Below are 19450 nucleotides of genomic sequence, written 5' to 3'. Positions count from 1 at the left end.
TGTGGTGAAGACGAGAGTTGTCATAGCGACTAGTCAACACAATCTGAAATCACGGTACTCGCAGAGATCTAGAAACATTCCTTCACCCGTTACGTTATCATCGATACGTGTATATATATAATCGTTCAGAATATTGCGGATAATCGGCTAATTAAAAAAAAATCGAACACTCTTCCAATCAATTAAAGCGAAAATTTGGAAAATTTAATAAATCAATATTTTTCGAGACAAATATATAATTTATCGAATAAAAAATATAAAATTTACCTGCGTATTATTATAATCGACAAGTTTTAATCTTATCCATTCATCATGATGGACATGGAGATGAACGCCGATTTGGACGTGAGTAAATACTTATATATGTGTCCTAATACATATATATTATGTATTTTATTTAAGTGGTATTTAATCTTCTTATTAAGTAAATTTATCGAATAATTCTTTACATACGATATATATATTCATCTTTTTTATGTCTTTAAAATATCGCATATACATTATCGATTATAGCAATCGATTGTGCTTGTCAATTAGCTGCCATAAAAAAAGAAATGATTTTCATTTTTCTAGATTGTAGACAATGCGTTATCTTATAATATGCATAATGTGTTATAATAATTTCTAAAGCGTCTTTAATACGGCAACCTCGATAAAATGGAGAGGACAAGGCAGGCGAAGCGATCGACTTCGGAGCCGTGCGACGATGTTATTAAAATAGAATTAATTAACATATAATTGTAACCTAACCGCGCGACTTGGAGCGGTAAGCATTGCGGAAAACTTGCCATAGTTTTGTTTCGAGACTTTCTGCAAAGTGGAACGTCCAACAGACAGAGATCGTCTCGAACTGACGTGAGAAACCCTACTGCTCGAGGGCTGTCAAATTTACATTAAACGTCTCTCTTAGAGCGCATAATTTATTATACCTCGGCTCGAATCGAGCTCTTGATTGTAATTAATATCGAGCTACGTCTACGTCAGAGTGGCGCGGATAGGTGATGCGATGATCGAGAGCACTCACGTCGAAATATCCCGTCACGGCAACGAAACGATGCTGCTTTCAGGACGAGGGAAGCGAGAGCAGCCAGCCGTCCTCGGAGAGGAGCTCGGCGAGCAGCACGTTTTGTACTCTGGAGAAAGATTATGCGAGGGTAAGAGTCTTTGTTTTGTCGCGAAAATCGGTATTAGGTGGAATTTTCTCGCCTCGAGCGTAAATCCTCGAGGAAATTTCTCTCGGCACGATTGAATCCGCTGTTTAAACGTTGACTGAATCTCGCGTTTGCCGATCGGATTTTTGTCCCCACCCCGCGAAATTAAACGCGACAAAAGCTTCGTCGGAGTCGCTCGAAGGACTCCATCACTCGCGACGTGAAATTGAATCTCCGCGCGAGCATATAATATAATTATAATTGAGCAAACTACGAATTCCCTCGTAATTAGCGTGCCAATTAGCGTTTCTAGAATTAAAGGACGCCTTATCTGCGCAGATAACGAACGAGATGAAGACTAATGAGGCGCTGGCACCCTTCGAGGCCGAGTACGCGAGGCTCTACGAGTCCTTGTACACAGCGCACCGAAACGAAAAGGAACTGTCGGAGCAGTGCCTCTCGCTCAGGGTAAATTCGAACATCTAATTTCGCCAAAGAATCGCTAGTCTAATTTCCTCTATTCTCCCCCCCGTCTCTTTGTTTTCGCCGAAACCTCCTGCGTGGAAACCCGCAACTCGCTCGCTTCTCCAGAACGAGCTCGAGGACAACACGTACAAGATTTACGAGCTGAGGAAGACGGTGGAGACGCAAGAGGACGAGATAGCCGAATTAAAGCAGGAAGTGGTGAACACGACCAAGTTGGCCGATGCGGCGCACGCGCGCGAGCAAAACGCCCAGGAGGTGATCGAAAACTTGCGACTCAACATCGCGAAACTGGGCTTGGAGATCGAGCAAAAGAACAAGCAGCTGGCGGCCGAGAAGGAGTGAGTGAGTCTACTCCTCTACGGGAGGAAGGATGAGTTCGCTTGCATCGTAGCATCCCTGGGATGCGAAACCGCAGGATGTGAAAAATAACGCCGATTTCGTCCGAAATTGCCGAGTGCTTTCGCGATAAAAAAGATGGACTTTTCTCCTCTTTCTCTCTTCCTTTTATTTATTTACTTTTTTTCTCGCACCAAATGGTCCGATTAATTCGATCTGTGGGATTGATGAATGCGCTTGATATAAACGAAAGAGGAAAATATATAAAAGTGCACGTAAATGTACGGCGGCCAAATAAAATCCCAGAAGCACTAACGCGGACGCGTTACACTGTTAGATTAAAACGGAAATTCAATTATCGGAGGTAGGGAGTTTCTCTCTTGGATGAAACCGTTTTGCGGTCGAGAGAAGCCGTGATGTGTACGTCCGGAATATTCAACGCTCGGCACGTTGCAGCGCGTTGATTCTTGGTCAGCTTTAACGTCGGCTGTAAGCTTACATCGACCTCTACATTAAGCTGAGCTTTATGTACAGCTTACAAGCAGCGCCGAGATATCAACAATCGACCGCGAGTTCGCCGGCTTCGGAAGCGACAGTAAATTTCGCAACTCGTTAGAATAAATTTTCTCCAGCGGTTATTCGATATTTCAACTGTTTTCCCTTGCAAGGGACTTCAAATCCTCTCAATTTGCGACTTGAAAACACGAAGGGAATAAGAATTGATATTTTTTTCTCGCGGCCTTTATTAAATCAGGAATACTACGGGGATACGTAAATTAACAAATCGATCGAGCCGAGCACTCGTGAAATGTCCATTGAATGGCGGAGCGATTAATACGATATCGAGTAATTTCGAAGATGGGAATTTTTCAATCGCGTTTAATTTACGTTAAGTGCCACGTGAACACTTGACGTAACGACGATAAAAAAAAAGAAAGGAGAAAGAGAAAAAGGAGAGATATGTCGCGTCTTGAAACGAGCGCGAGCTTGCGGCAATTCACGCTCGGAATAAACTCGGTTGCCGTTGTTACCGCGAATAATATATATGGGTTGGTCTCGTTGAGAGAGTTTCGCGAAAATTGCAGCACCACCATTAGCAAGCAGAAAGAAAATCTGCTGAAGGAGAAGGAGAGACTCGTGAGCGAGATAGAGACTATGAGGCAACGCCAGAAGAACATGTCCGCTTATGCAGAGGAGCTCGAGAAAAGAAACAGCGAGATCGATCAGCGCATGAACGAGATGCAGGAGACACTTGGCATGCAGTTGAACGAGATCTCACGTGAGAAGAGGATTCGGGAGAGAGCGGAGGCGGAAACGCGGCAGCTCGAAGAAGAGATCGCCGCGAAAAAGAGCGAGCTCGAGGTGAAGCATTCGCGGGAAGGACTGTATAAATTACACATAATTTTAATTAAATTAAAATATAATTATTAATTAAATTTATTAACAATGTATATTAATTTCATTTTTTAACATCCCTCGTCTCCTCTCGAATTTTGAAATTATTCAAGAGATTGAATCATTCGTAGAATCGATTTAATTACAAGATTCATTAAAAAAGAATATTCATTGTCCGTTGAAAATGATTTATGAATCTTTATATTTCATCCATCCGTTCTAACATTATAGTTGCTATCGGGGAGATGTTAAGAAATGAATTTATGCAGATCGCGAACGCGTCTATCGAAGCCGGCGTGAGCAACGTGGCGAGGCTAGAGAGTCTGGCGAAGGAGCAGAGAACGGCGGGTGAGAAGATGCAGAAGGAGATTGGCAAGCTCATGTTGAAGAGGCTGAATCTACAAACGGATCTCGACAACGCGAATGTCGAAATGGATAAACTGGAGAAGGAAGTCGCCGATAAAGACAAGCAATTGAGAGATGTCAAGAACGAGCTTAACAGGTAACGGACTGTAATTAACGCGAGAGCATTAGTAAGCGATTCTCCGAAGGATACAAATCCTCCCTTGACGCGATCGGACGTTGCAACGTGCGAGGAATGCTTTAGAACGAAAGAGAGCACCGCCAAGTACAAGCACGAGAAGGATTTAATGGACAAGCGACTGCTAAAGGCCGAGACCGAGCGTGCCAAGGTGGAGCGCGAGCTGAAGCAGGCCCTGATCGACGTCCAGAACACGGAACGCGAGGCGCAGATCTGTCGCAAGGAGCAGCTGGATGACAAGCAACGCGTCGAGACGCTGTTGCGGGAGAAGAACATGATCGCCCGTAGCAGGGAAACCGCCCAGGAGCGAATCAAGCGGTTGAATCACGAGCTGGTGCTGTGCGGACACGCCAGGACGAAGGTCGAGCACGAGCTAGATACGCTGACGCAGAGCATCGACGACGTTAAGAAGCAGATGGAGACGGTGGAGAAGGAGCGGGATAAATACAGTCTGGCGATACAGGGATTGAAGCAGCAGGTGAGAGGAATATAAAGGGTATACAAGATTTATTTTTGCTAGAAGCGAATCCGTCCAAAAAAGAGGCAGGGATCGTCGTTAATCCTGAAAATCGTGTAACAAAAGCACGGATGAAGGAGAGAAAATCCCGCAAATTACGAAAGAGATTACACTTATTTTCCGCCCACAAGTACTATTACGTTACCTAAATTATTGCGATAAAATAATTGCGATAAATATATATCTCGACATATGTCTCTTCTTTGTCCTTTTTATTTTATTTTCTACCTCATTTGTATGATTTTTGCCAATTTTTTTTCTTTTATACACTTTTCTATTTATAGTCTCTCCTCTTTTCATTTACCCATATTCAATATTTTCCTTTTCCTTTTTTCCCTCTCTTTTTCCTTTTATTTCTTATGACATATTTTACTGTAATATGTCATATTTTTCCTTCTTCGCTACATACCTTGGTTATATTATAAAATGCGACGCAAATATTCCTCTTCATTTTCCTCATAAGACTGCGTCTGCTCTCAACTTTTAACAAATTATTAATTACAGATTGTAATTTGTTCAAGACTATTAGCTAATTAAGATGGTAATTGAATGGAAAATTAGCAATGCAAAGTCTATTCTTTGCGTAGAAACTGCCAGATACAAAGTAAATAACCTCCGATGTTTTTAGTAACGACCAATTAAAATGGCAATGAGTAGTGCGGACAATTAACTGTTATTTGTCTCCGTTAGTTTACTAGAGCATGTAAACGTTTCAAAGAACATAAACATTAAAAACCATCCGTTATTTCGAGCGTAAAACGATATCGGTGCTTTTCTCTTTGCACTGTTCTAGTTTTCCGCTTTAACCGAAAACTTTGATTTTTTTTTTAAATCAAATTTAATTTCTCTCGTAAAACCGCGGTGCGGAAATTTTTTCGCTCGTTGAAGAGAAGAATTACGTAGTCGCGACGCAAACATAAATCCTGAAGATACTCGTGTAATTTACTAGATTAGATTTGATTCTCTTATCAAGAGAGAATTTCACGACTCTGAGAACTTGGGAAAAAGCTTTTTCCAACAGTCCTCTGGCTGAAATAAAATTCTCTATTTGAGGGAACGTAGTGTCGAGATAATGTAGAATGACCTCGAGATGGGGAATGTAAATTTTCTGTAACGGACCATTAGACGCACGTAGGAAACTGTTTTACAATCATTTTCCTTTAACGAGCGTTCTAATAATATCAATGATCGTCAATGATCGACCATAAATATTTATTCGAGCAATGGAGATTAAGATAACAAATTGTACTCTATTATTCGCTGAATTACACGATAATATCCTTTTAGAAAACTTTTCGCGCTTAACGACGCTTTGCGTCGAGCGATCGATGTAAATTTAAAATTTATGAATGTATTTCCCTCTCATTTTCGTCTGTAACTGATCGACTCGTACAAGCCAGAAAGTGATGCGAATGACGCATTTAATTTACGACGCGTTGGCAGATGGAGGGTCACGTAAGCGAGGCCAAGCTGAGACAGGCGGAGATCTTCGATTACAAGAAACGTCTGGCAGAGGCCGAGACAAGGTACCGTCAGCAACAGAGCTTATTCGAGGCCGTTCGTGCGGAGCGGAATCTGTACAGTAAGAGTCTTGTCGAGGCGCAAGAGGAGGTACGGGATTTGAAGAGCAAGCTGAAGATTACGAGCCAGCAGATCGAGCAATTGCGGGAGGACATTGCGACGAAGGAGGCCAGCCTTATCAAGGAGGAATTCCGTAAGCCGTATTTCCGACAAACGTCCGACTGTTAGACCCGCTGTCGCTCTCAGCTGGCTTCCAATTTCAACTATCAATCCCATTTTTTTGCACGCGTCAGTTAAACTCGCTTTTTCTCACATTTTTTTTCATTTCCACAACGCGATTTATTTCTTGCGTTACAATATTTATATCAATCTGTTCATACATTTGTAATTTCTCAATTTCATCCTAATTTTTCGCGCACGTCAAATTTATAGACTGATTAAACTCATTTTTTGTCACACTTTTTTTTTTAAATTCTTGCAACACCGCGATCTTTTCGTGCCATATTAATAAAATTTGTACTTATATACATATGTATGTATTTTCTGTTATTTTATTTTTATTTGTATATTATAACATTTTATTTTCCAGATTCTTTGTTAGATGGAAAACAAATAAATAACGCAGTGCGTAAAGTAAATATAGATGCGTTGCGTTTTCACGTCAGTATAGCTTTATTTTCATTCGCGGATTTATATACATTTTCCAAACATTTTATGCTTAAACCCATCGTTCATCACAATTTAGTTATCGACTCGGTTGTCAGTCTGCCAAATGTTGAATTGCGTAAATTAATAAATAACGAACTATGCAGGGGAAACACAATGGCAAAACGCGCGCGCGGATAGACGATATTCCGATATGCATGTCACGTCCAAACCTTGTTTAGTGACGAACATACCGAAAGAGAGACACGTTTCGTTATGCATGGTGACGTTGCAATTGTTACAATTCGTTCTCATTTTTATTGTTTTTATTTGCGCGTTCTTCGCGACGTTCAAATCCATTCGGGATTTTCGCGCAACCTCGCGAAAAAATGTGAACGACACGCGACCCGACTCGAGAGAGAAGCCGAGCAAAATTCGCGATGGGGCTGTCACGAGGGATTTATCGTCGGAGAGGAAAAAAAACGGGGGGGAGGATCGCGCGCGATTTCAGAAAAGTGTTTGTCTTGTAGTCCTGGGAAGGATCGAGAAGGAGAAGGAGGATCTCAAGGTCGATTTGCGAGCCTCTCGCGTCGAGATATCCGGTCTGCGACGGGAAATCGAGGAGTCCAAGCAGGAGGAGAAGCGCCTCAGGCAGGCCATACAGCAGGCGGATATAGACATCGGACGCCGGAAGAAGGACATCGATAACGTTATGAACGAGCGCGATATACTTGGCACGCAACTCGTCCGCAGGAACGACGAGCTCACTCTGCAATACAGCAGGATAAAGGTTCGCTTTTTATCCTCTCTATCTCTCTAAAAATCAAGATTTTTCGCGTGCGCCGATTTGAGATTTACGTAATTTCAACGAGCAAAGCTAAAATTCAACATTTGATTAATTGGTGCGGTATCGGAGCAGTTTCGAAATTTTATGTTTGCGTAAAACGCGAATAAAAAAAATATCACGAGCACGGACTGCGGATGCCGGGAGCGAGAAAGGGAATTGAGCTAAACAAACGGTAAATTGTTTGCCGCATCACCGGAAAGAAAGCTTTTATTCTTCGTTGCAAGACGGTAGTCTGCAAAGTCCATTCATTTCAACCTTCTTGAATGGAGGATTCCGATTCTTTTTCGAGATGTACACGTACACTTGTATAGCATGGGTCGGCAAGCATAGTACGATTGAAAAAAAGATGATTCCTTGTGTAAGAGTGTGAATTGGAAAATGTAGAACAAATTTTTTCCGTCAAGTGTGGAATAAATTTTTTCCGATAAAACCTTCTCTTTAAAAAAAATTAATAATAGATTATATTGATAATAGATTTGTGCTCTTTTAAATTTGAATAAACTGTTTAATAAACTTCCATTGTCGAATTTATCTCGATAAGTGGTATTAAAATAACAAGCTTAATTCTTCTTATTAAAAAAATAAAATTTGCATTGTTTAATACATCCATTTTTATATCTTTTAAAAGATGAAAAATGCTGTTTATATAGAAATAAAATGCATTTCCATTTTATTCCATTCTATATATAATGCAGATTCTAAATACAACGCTACAACGCGGCGAGACACACTACAATCAGCAATTGGAGGATATTAGATTGCTCAAGTTCGAGGTGAAAAGGCTCTGGACCGAGAAAACACTGCTCACCAAATACATTGCAAACATTAGCAACTTGCGCCAGGAAGCCTTTCATCTGAATCGTGACCTAGCGAGAGAGAGGCTTAAAGTCACCGCACTGGAAGAAGAAATTCAGACTCCGTTGAATATACATAGGTGGCGGAAACTCCAGGTAGGATATGCTTTTCTCCTCTTAAAATTTTCAGAAATTCTTGATTATTTCAATATCAAAAAATATTAAAGTCATTGTTATCAATTAAATTATATTTAATTATATATATATAATTTATTATTAGAAGATGCGCAAGAAATTTTTCGCTGCAGATTTTAGATTTTCTCAAATGAATAATTTTCATTTTTGAAATATTTAATTAGTTTACATAATAAATATAGTTACGTTTTTTTTTAATAGGGTACAGATCCCACGACATTTGAGATGATCAAGAAGGTGCAAATTCTGCAGAAACGCATTTTAAAAATATCCAGTGACATGATTGATAAAGAGAGAAAGCTAAGGGACACCGAAAAGCTATACATGAATCTTCGCGATGTTTTATCGAAACAACCAGATCCGCAGGCAGCGGCGAACCTGAACAAAGTTCAAAACGCCTTACGCAAAAGAGGAGAGAAGCTCAAAGTAAGAAACAGGATTTATATAATATATGAAAAGAAATGTCTCTTCAAAGAAGACATTGTTTGCACTGTCGTAATCATTATTCTTTCTATTCAATTGCTCGAGTCAAAGAGATCTAATACTTTCAATTTACAATATCGTGTTGCGCTAATAAAAGGCTAATAGAATTTTTACTATTGTACTCGTTGCTAACGCAAAATGCAATTTCGCAAACAGCGAAATTTTTTAAGAACTCTGTGACGCAAGCTTCCAAACGCTTGTCTCTTGTCGCAGTGTCTTGTCGCTGAACTAAATGTGTATGAGGCGCAGCTAGGGGAATACAAAGGCGATATGGAGAGAATGAGTAACGAGATGTGTGAGTTAAAAAAAAAGTACTATGCGCAAAAGAGGAAACTCCAGAAAATAAAGGAGACGAGTCCGAAATCCACCTACGAACCCATTCTTCCGAGCGTTCTAGTACCTAATAAGAAATTCTGCGGAGGCGGCTTCAGGATGACAACACCCACGCCGAGAAGTTGTTACGTTCTGGATTCCTCAGCGAGCAGATAAGGCGAAAGAGACGACAAAGATCAATCGGGTAATGTTTCTATCGATCACAAAGAATTTTATTTAATTCTACATTTTCGTGTTCACGGTGTGTGTGTGTTATTAAATTATCACATCCATCTCGTGTATGAAACAATACCCGCTTGAGAAACAAAAATAAATTTTATATCTAATAATTTTTCTATCAATCTTTCAAATCAATATTATATTTATATTTTTAGCGCGCAATTTGATACAATAAATGTCGATATCAATCAGTTGATACTAAAATACAATTCGAGAGAGAAGGAGGGAAAGAGAGAGAGGGAGGGAGAAACAGAAAACATATAATATCCGAGATGAAAACAATATAATATCGTTATGTTTCTCGTTAATTGTAAGTAAAAAAATATTCACAGGCAATTTTAGCAATTTTGGAGCGAGAAGTTAAGGAAATTAAGAAAAAAAATTAATAAAATGGAATTAGTTTGTCGGAATCCGATCGCGCGAAATTGCTGAGAAATTTTCCATGCTTCTTTCTCTCTTCCTCCCTTTCTATCGAGCACTTATTTACCGACTACATAATAGCAGGAAGCCATTCGTTGTCGCAAATAACGAGTAGGAATGTTGCGAGCGTGTCGGTACCTTCTCCGAGCGAATTCCTCATCGCCGGGAATCCCCATAAACGCCTAATGCGCAAATCCCTGGCATAATTTATGGTGCAAAATTTTTCGCGAATTCAAGATACGCTTACGCTCTTTCAAAAGGCGCAGTGCCTTTTTTTTTCATTCAAGCTATGTGGCCGTTTTACGTGCTCGGAATTCGCGAGGCCGATATAATTCTAGTGGATGTTAGCGCTTGGCGAGCAGAGACTAGCGAGTTATCGAGATCCGCGAGAAGTTTTTCGAGACGAGCGTGTTTTTAAGAACACCCGAGGGAATTACCCCGAGAGCTTTGTTCCGGTAATAATGTTCCAGCTGCGGAACTCTTCTGCCAAACTCGTAAAACCCCCTGATCGCTGACGGTATACATCTGATCAAACGTGCCATTTTACTCCCATCGACGATATTCAAAATGCGAGAATCACGAATCGCGAATCGCTTTGTGTTTGTATTAAAAAAAAATAATAATAAAATATACGAATAAGATCGTTAAAGATACGATAAATGAAAGATAAAGGAGAGCTTTTCGAGCGAAAATCGAATATGAAGTACGCGAGACATTTGTTCGATCATTCGCTGAAACTAGATACGATTGATTTTTAAAAATTTGCTTCCCAAGAATTGCACGAAGCAAAAATTCGCAGAGAAATTTCGCGGTAATTCATTTGCTCATTTTTTGGAAAATGATTATTTTGGCTGTTTAAGAAATTAATATCGTTTATCGAGCAAGTTTGGAACTCGCATAAACTTGAGCGTAAAACAATATAATACAACCATCTGAATCGGGAAATACGTTATTACTCGTTCAACCGTTAATTGGCTCATACATATGCATACGTGCGAGCTTTAACTCGAGTTACCAACGAATTTCTACGCGCCGCATAGACGCTGTTATCGGTAATATGTTTATAGGCTGATCATACAGCCGGAAGAGTGCGTTTATTAGCTTCAGATAAGTCGATATTAGCCCGGAAATAATTTGCACATTCAATAAATAAAGAGGCATAATCGCGCGCCAAATCCCGCTTTAGACGGATCTATAATTCGCGACGAAAATTCAGGGCGAATGTTCACGTATAATTTTATGCGTGTTACAAGTAAAACAGAAAAAATGAATTGTACACCGCACATGTTAATCATATACAAAAATATGTTGATATGTTAGAAGCATATATTATATGAGCAATGCATAAAATTATAATTGCTTTTTATCGCAATTTATATTTCTCTATTTAATTCTCTATTTAATCTTTATAGACGGATATATGGATAATCCGGATTTTAAATATTATATCCAATATCATCCGCTCATTTTTGACATGTGCTCTCTTTTTTATTATATAATATATCATCGGTGAAAGAATACAATAATTCTGAATACATAGAGATGCGCACACAATGTGTCAATGTAAAATTTCATTATAAAATACCCGGGAATTCCGATTCGACCATTTATCGAATTCGAACTCGCTCTGACATTTGGCTTGAAATTCCACAATTATCGAAAGGGATTTTTCTCGGTATTGCCATTCGGCCATTCCGATATTTCCGCAGATGTACACATGTCCGAGAGTGCAATTTGGGAAAACAACGTGTTCGCGGCCAAATATCACCAGTGCGAGTTGGCAATTTGGGATCGTTACCGACGAATACCGGAATTCGGAAATTTCGCGGCCCGCGAAATTTGTTGTTATCGTAGACTCGAAAATTCGCTTGGTCCCGACAAAACGCTCTCTCCTTTTCTTTCTCTCTCTAATGACTTAATCCATTACTATTCCAAGTTGGTTGTAATCGAGTAAGATCTCTATTTTCAGCGGATATTTTTGCGAATTAATCGCTCCTCCTCTTCCCTTCCCTTGTAACTCTTTTAATTCCAACAATTTTTTATTTTTCCAGTAATTTCTTTTTTCTCGACTCTCTAAAAAGAAACTTATAAATTTCATAATTACATAAATTAAATAATGCTTAATAGAATAAGATTAAGACTCGGAAAGTGCTCGATTACATTTTCAGAGCGCTAAGTAAAGTGGCTATCTAATAGAGGATACCTTTTAATTTAGTACACGCGGCCCAGACGCGGATAATACTTGATGAAGAAAGTTCGTTTTATTTCGCTAATTAATTAAGTCGCTGTACCTTGCGGGGACTTTGCTCTTCTCGCCGAAAACTTAGACCTTTTCAAAATTCAATCCGTAAAGTTGAAAGTCGCCGGCACGGTAGAAGACGTCGCTGTCAAAGAGACGTCAAAGTTCGCCATTTCTCAAACAATTTCCTAGAAGCGAACAATTTTCCGATCCAAATTGCAGATTATGCCGTGCCCGTAAATTATGCAAGCCGACAGGTCGGAAGATAAACTCGATCTCGACGGCGTCTTCAATTAAAGGCATCAACTTCTTAGGAGCGGGCCAGTTTTACGCAAAGCTCCCATCTCATTTCCTGCCATTTATTCTAGGCGTCGATACGCGGTATATACGTTACCGCTTTAGCGCAAACTATTGAAATATCCCCGAGGGATATTCCCGGAGGGATTAAAATAATTCACGAACTCGAAAATTCGACCTACAAAGACGGACGTTGGTGATCCCGTAGAGAAGCTTAGTGCTCGCGTGCCCCGCATTCCGACTCCTAAAGTACCTTAAGGCGGAATTGCGCAGCGTAAAGTGGTATATGTAAACGATAAATGAGAGTTTAGGTTTACAGTGGGACTGCTGTAAAATTAAACCGATCTCCTGTAACCTCTTCGATAAATTTAAATTTTCTCGTTATAAAAAATTTTTCATATTTTCAATTAAAGTACCTCCAATGAGGTTCCCCGACAGATATGTCATAAAGAGCCGCGATAATGAATAAAACATTAATAATTCATATTTGCATTGTTAACTCGATTACCCTTGTTCAATATTATAAGAGTATATCTTCTTCACTTTCTTTTTTTTTTTTTCGATAAACTCGATTGAAATTAACGAGTTTTTATTATGGTGGAAATTAAATTATCTTAATAAAAATGTGCACCGAGAGAAGGAAAAAAGCAGAAAGGAATCTCGAAAAAAAAAAAAAAGTCAGGCTTAACATTTCACGCTCTATCCTCGGTTGAAAATTTAACCTTTAATACCGCGATTGAGAGAGCGCAACTATAAATCATAAATATGTCCACATTTTTGCACTTTGAAATCTTCTTCATCACGGATGAAAATTGTCGCACCATTCTAATACGGTATGATCCCCGACGTCTGGCTGAAATGTGCGCGATGCATATTCATGAGCGGCGTTTTATCTTTTCGAGCTCGTCTCACCAATGGCAAAAGTTTATACATTACTTAGGGATATGGTCTTATTTAACGAAAGACAGAAAGAGAAAGAGAGATAAAAAAAAAGATAACTCGTCATATTTTTCAAGGTTCATATAAATTTGGTCTGTATCTATATTTTTTTATATCCATATTAATCCTTTGAGATGTATTGATATTCCATAGAGATTTCAGTTCCGCTATGATTATTCGAGATTCGCTAGATTCGCGGCGATGCAACTGATATTCGCCAACAGTTCGATTTTGATCAATTTCGAATTAATCACTTAATTGACCGGCAAGATTATTATCGAAGTAAATCTCGATTTTCGATTATACACATGGGATTCAATTGCAAACTCTGATTAATATATTAATTTTTCGTCGTTGTAAGTACTACGGCGCAATTAATACAGCAATTACTATTTACATCAAATAATATGTTTCCCATTTAAATGAAGTGAATTTATTCATATAGATCATTTATATGAAATTAATTATTAATATCTGTAATTAAGTCAGTTATTATACATGTGTATACACATATGCGCAATTTCAATATTCTTTTAAAAATGATGAATGTTGCTTATTACTCTAATTAATCTTGTAAAAAATGTAAAAAATATTTTATATATGATTTATTTACTTTATTACTTTTAGATATGATTTATTGATGTAATAAATATATATATATATATATATATATATATATATATAAATTAATGTATAATAATAAATATTATAAATTATTATAATTTATTTAAAATTTAATTATTAACTATATTTGTAAATCATTTAAATAGGAATGCAAATGACATTGCATCTTTTTAGATTTATGATTCGCGATAAAATTTAAGATAGAATCTACCTGTATAATTTTATGTGCATTGATATATATTTTATACATGTATGTATATTTTACTTGAAATGTGTATTATTTATAGTAAAATTAAAAATATAATTTTGTTGCGAATTTCGTTGCGCAATTTATAGATCGTTTAAAGTGGGCTTTAACAAATATTACGATATTAAATACGATACGCACGCGCATTGAGATTTAATTTAGTCTAATAAAAAAGTGAAGCGTGTAATTTCACCGATAACCGCGCGCTCGGAAAATATGTCCTATAAAATATCCGCGCGTTGGATCATTATAACTATTTGATCGGCAAGTCAATAAAGCATATTGTACCGGGAAGAAAAAATTAAATAAAAATCACATTTCACCGGCAGCAAAACCAATACATTTTATTCGCGAAGACAAGAAAACTACAAATAATCATTCTCCTAAGCTCTGCTTTGTAAGATTTCTGCTTATTTACAATTCTATGCCTTCCGGATTATATTCCTTGAATATTTATTCGGAACTTATAGAAATAAATTATAAATAACGAGACATACAGAAGTAGCATAACGTAGCTCCCATGCCCTTTATCATCTTCGTTAGACATAATTCTCTCTGCAAACGTTCTACTTCTTTGGCTGTCATTTAAAGATACTATCCTATTCTAAATATAAAGAGCATATGCAAGATGTATTGAAATATCAATGGTTTTCTCTATCGAATCAATGTGTTGGAAAAAATGCTTAAAGAGAATAATCTTTTTAAATAAATAATAATAATCTTTTTAAACAATTTTCTATTATAATATAATTAAATTTATGAATTTATTTCCTATATTTCTATGAAAACATGATTTTTTTCGAAGACACAAAATCAATTACTTTGATTATTTTATCAATTTGCATTAATTTTTTCGCGAAACATGTGGCGTTCCATAGCTGTTGTAGCCATATGATTGTGGCAAGTAACATCTACTCGCGCAACAGGATCGTGTCTGACCAGGAGAGAGCCTTTTTCACTACACTCGGTTACTACTTGCGTTTTGCTCGATCATTAAACAAGATATAATAGTAGGTTTCAAATAAAGATTATTAAAAATAATTAAGTAATTTTTTAAAAATAAATTATTATTTGAAAGTTTACTTTCTGTAAAATTATAAGAAATACTTATTTGAATAAAAAGGATAAAAATAATGAGAAAAAAACAATTATTTATTCCAACCGACTACTCAAAGTCTATAACGAAAAGTATATACATATTTGAAATATTTATTTGATTCCTGTAAAATTAATCAAATATTTCAAGCGGAAAATCTTTTTAAAAATTTACATTAATCACTCATATATAATTCAACAGGAAAAGTTTCGAATATAAATTTATGTACGCTTCTGAATAGAATAAAAATCGATACATGAAAGAAATGTTAATTTTCAGGAAACAAACAAGAGTTTCTTGGAATAAAGAGTAAGAGCAGAATTATCATACATCTCCATGTCGATGGAATGTAAACAATTGTACATATTTTATGATGTAATAACAACAATGCAGGTGGATTCCTACTCTGATTAAATTCCATCTAGCGTTTCGTATGCGCATCCCGCGGAATAACATACATCTCGATGTGTAGAAAATGATTGGAATTGCGAGGCATAAATTATAGATCGCGCGCATCACGATACGCCACGTTTCCGCTACTTTACGATATTTAACACGCGTCAGTGTTTAACTCCCACGTCGCGTAACGTCGAATATATTAAATTAATTAAACAGACGTGCTCCGGGATTCGTCGACGAACTACCGATAAGTACTTCACATCGGAGCGGAGAAAATTAATGCACCGTGAAGACGAGTTAATAATTTGATTAGATACGGGGGGAGGGCGGATGTCAAATATTTACGCGCTTTAATGTGCTCCACCCGAGTAAATATGCCCGCTATCCATCGTTCTTGCGTCCGTCTTGGGCCCGGCGGCATCCGCGAGTTTCGTCTTAATAAATTCCGAAGAGCCGTCGCGCTTAGTAAACGCTTTCGAATGGTTGGCTGATGCTAACGAAGAACCTCCGAGCTGCTTTATTGTTTAAGACAAAAAGATATTTACGCTGTCGTTTCCCTCTCGGGAAAGGTCACTGCAAACTATTTGCATTTTCAGTCGAGCGCATCCTCCCTTAGTTCCCGTCGATTTCTCCCCGGGAGTTGTTGTCACGACAATTTGACTTTGCGACTAACGATTTTGCCCGCCGTCGCCGACGCGAGATATTTTCCGCATAACCCGCCAACTCGCACGCTTAAGCGCGTATTATTTACACGGTTCGTTTAAGCGTTTAGGATACAGGAACGTCGTGAAGGTAGTTGGCGCGTTGCCGCGCGCGAGCGGTGTAAATTACGGATGCGGGCGAGCCGAATCGCATAATTTCGCGGTTAAATCCGACGAGATTGCGGTGCGGCGCATGCGGTAAATGCGCCTCGCTTAAAACTCCACTTGGCTAATTACAACCGTAATTCGATTGTCTCTTGGCCGGAATAATAAATTGACGAAAGATGAGAAAAGAGCGGCGATTGAACGACTCGTGAGCGGAAGCGACCAAGATTGGCACGTCGCGTGAATCCCGCGATGGGAAAGGAGAGCTACGTATGTAGGTCGAAGTCCAGTTTTGTCACCCAGAAAGAGTGGAGCGTGGAATTTATTTATAAATGAAAATCGTCCTTCTCTTCTCTCGATTACAATTTCTTTGTGACCGCACATACATACGCCGAAGGAAATAAAAATATAGTCGTTGGACAGTTGCATCCAGCGAAAGGAGAAATTAAATGATTGGAGAAAGAGAGAGAGAGAAAATTCAATAATTAACGACAGCGAATCAATTTACGTCCAACTATGAGAGTAGCAAATGAAACAGTCTATTACGTTAGAAAATTCATTCGTAAACACCCATAATCGATTAATAACCGACCCATAATCGGGTTTAAATTTTTCATATGACGTTAGATGTAGATTTCTTCACATTTTTATCGACTAGATACTTTTTTTCATGCGACATGTAACAAATTACGAATGTAATTAAACACTCGCTCGATTCGTATACATTATCTAAAATTTTAAAATATAAAGCTATGGTGATCATAAAAACAAAATGATTTTGATGATGAAGAAATTTATATCGCGCAGCTTTTAGCGATAAATTATAGTTCGATGAAAGATACTGGGATGTTAGAAGATAGAATCGAGAATCATCTCTGGCTTAAAGTCCGGTCGTTTATGCATTCGGCTGTGGATTAAGCGGATTACGCGACAAATAATTGGACAAAATCGATCGCGCGATTAATGAAACGCTGTGCAAATAATCCTATTACGGTCGATTATTTGCGAAGTACCCACGTAAAACGTAACGATGCGACGCTGCAGGCGCCTCGCTGAGACATCGGCTTTAAAAAAAAAGGGGGAAAAAAACACACACAAGTACACACGAAACAATCAGCTACCGCCGTTCATCGTTTCACTTCGACGAAAGTGTTATAAAAGAAGCGCGCGGTTGGCTTAACTCTTTCAGATACGGGCTCTCTATTGAAAGGGATGTGCAACATTTTACTCCGCAATGCTGTTACGAGTCTGTTTACAAACTTTAAGGCCATTAATTCGCGTTGCCTACCCGTAGATGAGATTCTCACCGAGAGAAGAAGAGCGGAGCTTCGTCGTCGTCGCTCTCATCATCGTCTTCGTCGTTTCGCTTTATCGCTTTTTAGACACAATGTCCCGGAAAATAACGACCCGAGATCCTAAATGTTAAGTAAAACGTTCGATCTACATAATAATTAAAGGATATTAAATAAAAGACGTTTCTCATGGCTCGATTATGCGGACGAGAATACGTTGCATCGCCGTTATTCGCATGACAAATGAGAAAAGAGCGAGCAATTCTCGAATAGCACAAAGCAGCGAAACAATTATTCGCGAGAAATTGTCTCGCGGATATGCGCTTTGTGTCGAAGAAATGAATTCCTCGACAATTTAAAGAGAACCGAGAATTAGTTAACTATTGTGTGATAAATAATCCATTTGCGGAAAACAAGATGTTGCCGTTGATTGATTCTCTTCACCGACAACAAATATCTCTGAAGAAAGAAACAAAAGTGCCTCTCGTCATTGACTTTGGCATAAATGACTGTCATTTTGATAGTATGTCCAATTCATTTGTAGAAAAAGCGCATTCTGTTTACATTTCAATAGGTGCATGTAGAGAGAGGAATAAACAATAATATCCCGATTAAAAATATTTATCCAAAAACGCATGTATAAAATACACAAAAAAGTTGTAGAAATATGGAGAATAAAAAATATATATTTAAAAACGGGAAAATAGAAAATATAAGTCTACCTCTTCTACTATTTCTCAACTCTTTCACAAACAAACTCAACGTAATTACGTAAAAAATAATTAAAATATCGAAAAAAAATTATTTAGATTAGAAATTAAATTATTCAGATTAGAAATGAATACCGATAAATTATTTACATATTCTCAAATAAATACTGATAAATTATTTACATATTCTCAAATTATAGCAAACGAGATAATTGCTCGATAATCAGCTTATGTATATATCCTAAGTTCGACTCACTCTCTGAACTCTGCGTTATCTCGATTATCTGATGATCTCGATCGAGATAACGGATCCGAGAGGAGGCGACGCGCGTTCGCTCGAATTATTTAATAGGCAGTAATTATATTTTTTTTCACGCGAGATTTAATTGCGATAATGCTGGCTTATCATGCATTGTACGTGTCAGTTGGATTTCCGATACATGCACACAAATACGCACACGTGCAGCCGAAAGCCGAGGTTATCGCGGGTCTGCGGTCCCGACTATCCGACCAATTCCAACCTCCCCCCCTGCCTGCGATGGTGGGAGCCAGGTCGGCTCTGCTCAGGTCGGCCGATACGTCGAATACGATAGCCCGAGAGTTTCGTCCGGTAGCCAGGCAGCTGGTCTGTCCCGGAGATTAATTGTTTCGGCCGTCATGTTAAATTTAGCGCGGGCGCAAATTGCCTCGCTTGTTGTAATACCACCGGTTAGACGGACGTATTAAACCGCCAATTATATAAAACGCGTGATCGGAAAGCGAGCGTCGAGCAGCGCGCTCGACCATCTCGTGATATTTACGGTACCGCGCGTTTTGCGTAAAAATACGTATTTCGCGAGGGAAAGAGCAAGATTTCCGCGTCCGAAGAGAATGCAGGGCTACATAGTAAGACCTCTGCAATCATCTCGTTCATCATTG

The 19450-nt window shown here is 38.4% G+C and overlaps 3 protein-coding genes across 3 annotated transcripts in view; 2 read left to right on the top strand and 1 right to left on the bottom strand.

Moving 5' to 3' along the window:
• LOC105255391 (pro-corazonin-like) overlaps positions 1-19450 on the bottom strand; it is a 74601-nt gene that overhangs the window by 20917 nt on the left and 34234 nt on the right. The window lies entirely within an intron of this gene.
• On the top strand, positions 316-2162 carry LOC112637378. Its single transcript, XM_025406976.1, has 4 exons — positions 316-345; positions 1068-1154; positions 1491-1619; positions 1743-2162. The coding sequence occupies exons 1-4, from the start codon at positions 316-318 to the stop codon at positions 1977-1979; spliced, it is 483 nt and encodes a 160-aa protein (XP_025262761.1). The 3' UTR covers positions 1980-2162.
• LOC105255393 (cilia- and flagella-associated protein 58) lies at positions 2775-9534 on the top strand. Its single transcript, XM_025407025.1, has 8 exons — positions 2775-3335; positions 3638-3870; positions 3976-4387; positions 5870-6140; positions 7123-7382; positions 8135-8389; positions 8630-8854; positions 9125-9534. The coding sequence occupies exons 1-8, from the start codon at positions 2934-2936 to the stop codon at positions 9398-9400; spliced, it is 2334 nt and encodes a 777-aa protein (XP_025262810.1). The 5' UTR covers positions 2775-2933; the 3' UTR covers positions 9401-9534.

Source organism: Camponotus floridanus, unplaced genomic scaffold, assembly GCF_003227725.1.
Source record: "Camponotus floridanus strain SB8 unplaced genomic scaffold, Cflo_v7.5 scaffold16, whole genome shotgun sequence".
NCBI classification, from domain to species: Eukaryota; Metazoa; Arthropoda; class Insecta; order Hymenoptera; family Formicidae; genus Camponotus; species Camponotus floridanus.
This window is presented reverse-complemented; position numbering and strand designations above follow the sequence as displayed.